The sequence below is a fragment of the Ylistrum balloti genome, unplaced genomic scaffold, assembly GCF_031769215.1.
Source record: "Ylistrum balloti isolate Yb309-2 unplaced genomic scaffold, AGI_CSIRO_Ybal_v1 Utg369622, whole genome shotgun sequence".
In the NCBI taxonomy this organism is placed as follows: domain Eukaryota; kingdom Metazoa; phylum Mollusca; class Bivalvia; order Pectinida; family Pectinidae; genus Ylistrum; species Ylistrum balloti.
The window spans coordinates 776587-787449 of NW_026781892.1; the positions used below are offsets into that span (position 1 = coordinate 776587).

Consider the following 10863-nt stretch of genomic DNA (forward strand, 5'->3'; position numbering starts at 1 on the left):
GTCTGTAGAGTTTGACAGGATACATGATGAATCAACTTAGATTATCATACTCGAACTGGCCATGTCTTGATATGTTTAGTGTACGTGCGATTCGTCAGTATTGCACGCAATAGAATAATTGGTAAATTGCTAGAACATATGGAGCAATGAGTAATAACTACCATACTGAATATAAACTTGATGACTTCCCTACAAACGTGAGATATCGATTTCCATATCTGTTTACTTGGCTTATCCTGTTTTAGAGTGTCTTAAAGCCTTTCACATTTTAACTGTCATGAAGTGGCCAGTGTGCACTCGAAGAAAGGACATTAATCTCACCAACCACAATACACACGGAAGTTTATCTCCGCCTCAAACATTTGGCAGCTCTAACCAGCTAAAGATCCGCTTTAGATTCATCTAGAAATTCATATACAGGATTTCCCACACTTATCAATTCTACCTTGGTATTACTACGATGACGTCAACTACCACTTGTATTGATACAGTGAATCCACGTACATGTCAAACGCTATGATAAAACATGTACATTGGTAAACATAACAGGAAGAAAAATGACGATGTGTTATCTTTAAACAACAAGACAGTGACTAATCATTTCATGATATTCCAACAACCAAGACTTTTCCACCAAGCTGATTGTCCAGAGATAGAATTTCGATCTCCACTCGTTGAACCAGTTTCCTCAATCTTCCGTGTTAATCATGTAGTTTATTTGATGTACAAGGGTTTGTTACCAAACTCACGACTTCTATGAAAAATGTCGATACCTGACAGACAAACATACAAAACAGGGTTTTTGAACTACGTATAACAACAAGGAGATACCAACCGACTATTACATCTTAATTCAATTGATGCTTGAAGCAATGAGATTCAAAGTTATTTGACTGTGAAGACTTACTGAATGATATCATAGTAGTGTGATAGGGTGAATAATCAAGAAACGATTTAAACAAATCTATATAGTTTAGTATTTACAATAACAAAAACAACGATACTGTTAATTTCAGATTCTCAATATTCAAACATTTTTTCATCTGAATAGCAACAATGTAAGCTTAAAGGTTCAAAAACTGTATCGGCCACGACATTCATAATGGTAATGTTGGATTAAAACAAAAATATTAACACTTGGTCAGGACCATCTTAGTATCATTTTATGAAAGTTTAGACCGAATCCTACTAGTTGAACATGAGAAAAAGTATAAAATGCGACTACAGATCATCCAGTCTCTAAGGGTCTGATGACCTCAAAATACGCAAAAAAAAAAAAAAAAAAAAGGTTTGTAAAACTAGCTTTGAAATGACGCACTGTCATATCCGTTGCAATACAGTAGAGCAGAGAAAAGAACAGCCATTCTTGCAAACCCGCCACAATCACAGATATAAACGTATTATTCACGTGTCCTATCAAACAATAATAGCTGCTGCTGCTGCTGCTGAACTTTTTTTCTTTACATCGTTAACAATGACCTTAAGGTAAGAAATACTTCTTGTCCACAAACATGGAAGTTGTTCAGATAAATCGGTTTGTGGATCAAGACAGTTCATAATGAATTTAAAACTTATGTCAACACAATGTTTTTTAAAACTCAAATTCCTATAGTTGGAAACAACTGAAATCTTTCTTGTATACCATCCCGAAATGCTATTCAAGTTCTGTACCATTTTGCTACATTACACAATTGACAGATGCATTTGTCCGTTTCAATAGTTAAAGGGAGATAACCACTTCTAACACAAACACTATACGTTTATGTCCTTCATATCTTAGTCTAATTTTAAGTAACACGTTGCCAAGTTAATAATTCAGATTCAAGAAAATATTATTGGTTATAAACCTATTAGCTACATTATTTTTATCATCACAAAGCAGTTGGTGCTATTGGTGTTTGTCTTGATTTAGTTAATTCTGCACGGTTTTAAGTCGATATGTTGATACACCTATTATCCATAAATGGTCATTCTGTCAAAGGTTTCATATCTGATAAAGTTTCTAGTGTTAATTAGATATAAGATATAATGTGTACAATGTAGCTTTGATTCTTCCTACAACTTCTATAAGAATATACTCAGTATTCAATGTGATGTAATGATGACCCAAATGTTAAGTGGAAATTTAATTGGTGTTGCAGTTATCTTTTAATTATAGGCTGTCTTCTTAGCCAGTACAGTAATTTTCAGAGCTGTCAGGACACCTTAATCAGTGACCGGTGTATCTGTCAGATATGGTCAATTGATTTTATTGGTTAAGGGAGGCTCAGCTTCATGCCTGTTTCATCTGATAATTGTTTAGTTCATTAATTGTCAAATACATGTATATAGATATTGCCCTGCACGTAACCAGTCAGTTCTATTGTAAGCCTTTTGACTTCGGCACATGTCTATTCTTAACTTCTAGTTTAATACAAGATAGTACCAGACAAGTGGAGTTTGTTTATGAGAGATTTGGGAAGTAACACTCAGATTCTAGCCAGTTAGACAATCACCGACTTAACATGTCTTCATACGTATGTAGATCAGATATAATCATCTACAGCTGAGTGGATCTAAAGAGACCTTGCTAGACTTAAATATTGGTTTATGAAGGCTCTGTCCCCAAATGTCGCAACCTGTAAAACTGTAAAATAGTGATTATGAAATGGTACGGTGGCATTTATCTTACAATTCATTATGAAATTACTTAGAATAAGCCAAACAGTGAACAAAAAGTAATCTGTTTCGGCCTGCTAAAACAAGTGATGTCGTACCCTTTCATACACTATCTTAATTCCCTTGAAATTAATGGTAAATAACCTTTTTTAATTCTTCATTCCCTCTGGATTACCATAATCTTGCAGGACATATCCGCATGCATGGTATTCAACAATGTAGAATAACACACGAATATCCGTCACGTTCTGTAAGAAGTACAAAATGTACATAATTACTTAAATGTTGACTCCTGCTCTAAGTTGAACTCATGGTTGTCTCTCAATATCAAAACATTTTGGATAATTCATCATTTTTTTAAATCCGAAACCGTATTTCCCAAATACATTGTATTCTGTTGCTTGTGTTTATCGTTAAATTAATTTTAGAATACCGCTGTATTTTTTCGCTGGCGTGAACAGTACTAATCATACAGCAGTTGCTTTGATTTGGAAACGATAAACATATCTGCCTCAGCCTCGCCTTAATAGCTACATCTTTTTAGAACGTAGAAGTACTGTGTTGATGCAAGATGTAACACAATAACAGAAAACAGTTAATGAATGCTCTTTCTTTTACATCTATCGTGTAGCTCTGGTTATGTCTACAGAAACGTACAATTCCGATGCATGACAAAGGTGTCGTCGATGAAGCAGAAGACGCTTATTCTTCTGGAACACCTGGTTTAATTCTCCTTGTACTTTGTTTTGTTCATATTTGTCTTAGTTTTGTGCAATTTGAGTTTGAGTTATGATTATGTTGCCATGTTGGTATTTTCTTGACTTTTTACAACAATGATAAAACTATAAACATAATGATGACTCAGATCAAATAAGTAGAGGTAGAATTGTCAGCGGAAACCGGATTTTTCACGCAAAGTCCACTTTGGCAAGGACAACCAACTACTTGTACAGGACGCATGCTGAGGTGAATTAATAACCCACCAGGCCCCAGTTGTTCAAAGCATGGTTAGAGTTGACCATTGGTTAGTGTTCAAAGCATGGTTAGAGTTGACAATTGGTTAGTGTTCAAAGCAAGGTTAGAGTTGACCATCGGTTAGTGTTCAAAGCATGATTAGAGTTGACCATTGGTTAGTGGACAAAACAAGGTTAGAGTTGACAATTGGTTAGTGTTAAAAGCATGATTAGAGTTGACCATTGGTTAGTGGACAAAGCATGGTTAGAGTTGACCATTGGTTTGTAAATAAATTGATACACACAATTTTACCGGTTACTTTGGTATGGCATGAATGTACATTGGATATGGACAATAAAGCATTATAGACAGTCATGTGGTGACGATTCGACATTATCAACTTTAGGAGGACTCTTAATGCCTTACTAAACAAGAACATAAATATATAACCAAACACCTGATAGGTAATCAACATTTTATTAACATATAGATATATAACACTATAAATAATATAAAATAAAATCACCTAGACATCAAGTATCAGACGTCGCTATGACAACATAGAAAACTCACAATAACAACTCACATGTACAGACGGGTCTTCATTTTCATACAGGTTTGTTTCTGTGTGACGTCTACAGTATTTCTGGTAAAAACCGACAGCTATGGACATGACATACGTGAACTGATCAACGTTTTTTGATTACTTTAACTGGATGGACTCGATTGTAAATCCAAGCGTATGGGGGAAAATGATCGGTTTTGATTTGCCAGGAACAAATGAAGTTGATATCAAGCTCGATGGATGGTTGTTTTTTTTCAGGTTTATTATTACTATTATGTTTTTCGGTTTCTATGTCTACATGTTAGCCAAGATCCAGTCCCTGTGGTAGGAAGTCCTTGCGTAAACGGACGGCCCGTCGCGGCAATTCTCATTACCCCACGACACGGCTCCTGCATGTATCCAGGTTCCGTTTACAGAGCACTGTAGAGGACCGCCACTGTCACCCTGTTAAATAGAACCGTCAGATATCGGTATAGTTTAAAACATCGGTTTTTATATGTTTTGGTTAAATAATATTTTACTAACTCTGACCCTCAAAATCTGCGATATTGACAAATCATGTAATTATTAAAACGATTCATATCCATGGTTCATAGTCGTTGTATGGTATGACGACACGATTGAAACAAGACTTTTCTCAACCTCTAAAATATAATTCACATGATTCATACAAAAGGCCTAACAGTGAAAAGGAGCTTTCAATACCAATTCATACTTAGATAAAGAGCAACAAAATACCCAATTTAACAGCGTTTTATAGAAATGTCGTCATTTTTTGTCGTAATACAAGTTACTTTGGATAGAAGCCGGTACACGATGAATTGGTGTAGCGAACTATTTAAATACACGATACTCTGCTAATATGCAATGGGACATTTCGTCCAATTTTAGTAAAACTTACATAGCAGGAGCCTTTCGGTTCCGAATCGGTACAGATCATGTCATCGGTGATTAGATAGCCGTCGTTGATACCGGTCTGGCACTGTGCATTTGTCACCACGGGCGTTTGAAGTTCCTGCAGAATTCTGGCCGAGCTTGATGGTCCTGAAAATATCAGTAGAATTCATTATCGTTTCCCTAACGGCCATGGTCCAGGGGAGACATGGTAGCTATACTGACATTTGTTCTACACCGTCAGTGTTACATTTTAGTACGTTAACATCAGATCGTCATCGTATCTATCTTTCTACATCAATAAGTATGTATAATTCAACTCCCAAGACGCAAGTAAATAATTACAACATTGTATAAACAAAACAAACAAATAACATAATGAATATACTCTAAACGCGTTTTGATAGACTGACATGATGACCTTTGACCTGTGAATGAAGGACGGTTTTGGAAGAAGGGCTCATGCACTCGAAAAATAAAAACTAAAATAAAAACCAGAAAATAATAACTTCAGTATACTTTTTATAATTTCTTTGAAACTATTAAAACCGTTAATTGTTAGTTATTTCATGTAATAAATGATAATATTTCCATATAATTTTTTTAATTCTCAGTCTTGCTTACCAATTTGCTAAATCGCTGTTCAGGTCATATCATTACGTCCCAAATTATATCGTAAACAAAACTAACACAGGTACGGAACTTTTGTTGTTTTAGAAACAGGTCACACATTGCTCCCTCTCATTAGGTATTTTACAAAGCTACAACAGTCACTAGATCAAGATTGCATTTTTTGTAACTTTTGAAAAATAACCAATTTGAGTGAAAGAAATGTGATATACAACAATAATTCGTTGTGTAATATCAATTTGCGAAGTCATACCTTTGAATGCTCCCCAACCGGTGACGTAACACGTACTGCTCATAAGATCCATGCTGTCGTCAGCTAATCCAGGAATAGGTTGTATGTAGGTATTAAACGTCACAGGTTTTTTCAACTTCATGATTGCCAGATCGTGTAGCACATCGCCGTCATAATCAGGATGCTACAATACCGTTTATACTGTGTCAAAGCATTTTCAACATCATGACGTCACAACTCTAAATTATTATCATCACCAGGGTATCAATGAACGACATATTAGTATCTTCATTATACACACGTATATATAACACGATAAAAGGGTCAGCTAATGAAATAATTCAAGTATGACCGGAACAGATATAAAAAAAAAACCATCAAAACCCGCTAAAAGTTAACTGGAAATATACATGAAAAACCTCAAGTGTAAAATTGGTTATTATTGCCTTTATATAGACAGTGAAAACTTGTCAGTATGACCTTTATCTACTCAGTCACTATGACCTTTATATAGACAGTGAAATCTTGTCGCTATGACCTTTATATAGACAGTGGAATCTTGTCACTATGACCTTTATATAGACAGTGGAATCTTGTCACTATGACCTTTATATAGACAGTGGAATCTTGTCACTATGACCTTTATATAGACAGTGAAATCTTGTCACTATGACCTTTATATAGACAGTGAAATCTTGTCGCTATGACCTTTATATAGACAGTGGAATCTTGTCACTATGACCTTTATATAGACAGTGGAATCTTGTCACTATGACCTTTATAGACAGTGAAATCTTGTCGCTATGACCTTTATATAGACAGTGGAATCTTGTCTCTATGACCTTTATATACCCAGTGGAATCTTGTCGCTATGACCTTTATATAGACAGTGGAATCTTGTCACTATGACCTTTATATAGACAGTGAAATCTTGTCACTATGACCTTTATATACTCAGTCACTATGACCTTTATATAGACAGTGGAATCTTGTCACTATGACCTTTATATAGACAGTGGAATCTTGTCACTATGACCTTTATATAGACAGTGAAATCTTGTCAATATGACCTTTATATAGACAGTGAAATCTTGTCAGTATGACATTTTTTATCGACTCTGGGACTGTTTTATATGTAGTGTTGTTACCTCGATAATTTTTTTCACTTTCAACTTCTTTTCGCCTCTCGTATCCTTCTCGTTCGTACCTCTGTCGTATTCTCCGACAACTACCCTGAACTTCTTTTTCCTTTGAAATATAAAAGTGCTTGATATAATATATATATCATATTCACATACATGTAACTACATAAAATTATTAACAGCGTTTGCTACTAATATACCGCTGATAGATCACATTACTTACTTGCTCCGGTAGGTACAGAGAGCCACAGTACGTACGGTGCTAGATCACATGACTTACTTGCCCTGGTTGGTACAGTGGGCACAGTAAGTACGGTGATAGATCACATGACTTACTTGCTCCGGTAGGTACAGAGAGCCACAGTACGTACGGTGCTAGATCACATGACTTACTTGCCCTAGTTGGTACAGTGGGGCACAGTAAGTACGGTGATAGATCACATGACTTACTTGCTCCGGTAGGTACAGAGAGCCACAGTACGTACGGTGCTAGATCACATGACTTACTTGCTCCGGTAGGTACAGAGAGCCACAGTACGTACGGTGCTAGATCACATGACTTACTTGCTCCGGTAGGTACAGAGAGCCAAAGTACGTACGGTGCTAGATCACATGACTTACTTGCCCTAGTTGGTACAGTGGGGCACAGTAAGTACGGTGATAGATCACATGACTTACTTGCTCCGGTAGGTACAGAGAGCCACAGTACGTACGGCGCTAGATCACATGACTTACTTGCTCCGGTAGGTACAGAGAGCAACAGTACGTACGGTGCTAGATCACATGACTTACTTGCCCTGGTTGGTACAGTGGGGCACAGTAATTACGGTGCTAGATCACATGACGTACTTGCCCTGGTTGGTACAGTGGGGCACAGTAAGTACGGTGCTAGATTACATGACTTACTTGCCCCGGTAGGTACAGTGGGGCACAGTAAGTACGGTGCTAGATCACATGACTTACTTGTCCCAGTAGGTACAGTGGGGCACATAAGTACGGTGATAGATTACATGACTTACTTGCCCCGGTAGGTACAGTGGGGCACAGTAGGTACGGTGATAGATTACATGACTTACTTGCCCCAGTAGGTACAGTGAGCCGCTGTGTGTACTGTGATAGATCACAGGACTTACTTGCCCCGGTAGGTGCAGTGGACCACAGTAACTACGGTGATAGATCACATGACTTACTTGCTCCGGTAGGTACAGTGAGACACAGTAAGTACGGTGATAGATCACATGACTTACTTGCCCTAGTTGGTACAGTGGGGCACAGTAAGTACGGTGATAGATCACATGACTTACTTGCTCCGGTAGGTACAGAGAGCCACAGTACGTACGGTGCTAGATCACATGACTTACTTGCCCTAGTTGGTACAGTGGGGCACAGTAAGTACGGTGCTAGATCACATGACTTACTTGCTCCGGTAGGTACAGAGAGCCACAGTACGTACGGTGATAGATCACATGACTTACTTGCTCCGGTAGGTACAGAGAGCCACAGTACGTACGGTGCTAGATCACATGACTTACTTGCCCTGGTTGGTACAGTGGGGCACAGTAAGTACGGTGCTAGATCACATGACTTACTTGCCCTGGTTGGTACAGTGGGGCACAGTAAGTACGGTGATAGATTACATGACTTACTTGCCCCGGTAGGTACAGTGGGGCACAGTAAGTACGGTGCTAGATCACATGACTTACTTGCCCCAGTAGGTACAGTGGGGCACATAAGTACGGTGATAGATTACATGACTTACTTGCCCCGGTAGGTACAGTGGGGCACAGTAGGTACGGTGATAGATCACATGACTTACTTGCCCCGGTAGGTACAGTGGGGCACAGTAGGTACGGTGATAGATCACATGACTTACTTGCTCCGGTAGGTACAGTGAGCCGCTGTGAGTACGGTGATAGATCACATGACTTACTTGCCCCGGTAGGTACAGTGAGCCGCTGTGAGTACGGTGTTGGCGTTCAAAAGAGTGCCTCCACAGGAAAACGTATTGCGGTACAGGAGGAGCACCTGCCATGGCCACGCATCTTCTGCGGCATCAGTGCCACCAACAATTGCAGGCGGTATGCCCGGCCCATCGTCCTCACCGCCGTCTGTAAAAGCCATAGACTTGTATTATACAAGTGTCATGCCACTTTACCAGATCTAGAGGTAGTAAACAATTAGTGCTCCTGGAAGTTATTTTCACTCTAATGCAGACAAACTCGCTCGTTCCAGGGCAGACGAAAGATCTTACTGACGTTCGCAAGATATAAATTTCGAAATGATTTGTAGATAAGTGTGGAATAAGGCTTATTTATTTTCTAACTTTATATGAGTACAATTAGGTATATCTCCTGATTAAGCTATAAATCTACAGGTTTGACACGTGTTTTTGTAGATATATATTTTCTAATATTTAGAATATGTAGATCTTTCAGATATAGACTGAATTTTTGCAAACACTCATAATTTAAAGCGTTTTATTCACAGAAATGCCACATGTGACCAGCCTTAGTGTACAGATACTCATTTTATATACATGTAAATTTGACATCAGAAAGGACTTTTCATTTTCATTACTTCTGTATAACTCTCATTTTTCTATTATTTTTTTGAAAATATATACTCGGGTATATCTTAAAAGTCTAGTTGATCCGGACTTTTCACGTATATACCAATATACCGATAATTTTTGTTACTCGACGCACGCAAAGCTCCGAGGTGAGAAACTATAAGATATAAAGACTAATTAATGCAGGGTCCAGTGTTATTTCGAAAACTATTAAATAAATTAAAGACTTTTCTAATCACCGATAAATTCTAATACACCAATGATCTCTCTTAAGTCATAACAACAGAAATTTACCGCTTAACTTTCAATCCGTAATATTAGCCACCAATTTCTACCAAACCGCACAAAATGTGCGGTCCTATCACGCAGTTGTGCGTTAGATACATGTGTGCGCACGATATATGCACGAAAACGACAACTTGTTACAAAACATTTATACAATCAACTAATTAATCCATTTTTTACTCAAAAAGCTCAATAATATACATGTTTCAGTAGAGCATACCATCTAGAAGTACAATTAAAGCCTTGCAAGTATGGCTTCAATAATCAAAACGGCAACAATTTGGTATTTTACCTGCTGTTGATAGCTCCACAGCACCACCAAAGAGGACCACAATAAGGATTACCCACCGTGTGTCCATGCCTGAATCGAAATACTGGTTGTCAAGTTAAACTTGAATTTATAAGTCCTAACCGTCTTTATTAAATCCGCCTTTGGCAAGTCGTGTTCCACTCTGACGTAGATTTTCACTATGGTATGCACGGTTTATAAACAATGACTATGTTATCGTCTTTGGGATCGTGGCGTGGGAAAGTGGACAGTCCATTATCACCCTGAACTGTCCATTGTCGTAGAATGACCAAAAAACCCTACAGCCAAGTTGTTATAGCTCAGAATTCATATCACCAATTGTTAATACAACTTATTCGAACGTAAAAATAACAACACGGTAACTGAACATCAACATAGAGGCCCACGCACTGGCTGTACGTAATGGTGTATCGACGTCATCTTGAAACAGATATTCGGTTGCCTGAGGTGGAAAGTTTGCGAACTTTCAGTATTGAAACAACAACACAGAAAATGTTGAATTCTTTATTCGCGGATTGCCGTAACCATTATAATGCGCTTATTCAAGTCATATCTTTGATTTCAGAAGACGGCATTTATTATGTCTAATGAAACCATCGTTACGCTATGGTATGGACATAGAAC

At 37.8% G+C, this 10863-nt stretch overlaps 1 protein-coding gene across 1 annotated transcript; it reads right to left on the reverse strand.

The window, feature by feature from the left end:
• Positions 1-4471: 4471 nt before the first annotated feature.
• Positions 4472-10288, reverse strand: LOC132550173 (chymotrypsinogen A-like). The gene is made up of 6 exons (XM_060214204.1): positions 10222-10288; positions 9006-9183; positions 7082-7181; positions 5955-6117; positions 5079-5221; positions 4472-4621 (listed from the first exon to the last, which is right to left on the reverse strand). Exons 1-6 carry the CDS (start codon positions 10286-10288, stop codon positions 4472-4474), a joined length of 801 nt encoding a protein of 266 aa, XP_060070187.1.
• Between the last annotated feature and the right edge of the window lie 575 nt (positions 10289-10863).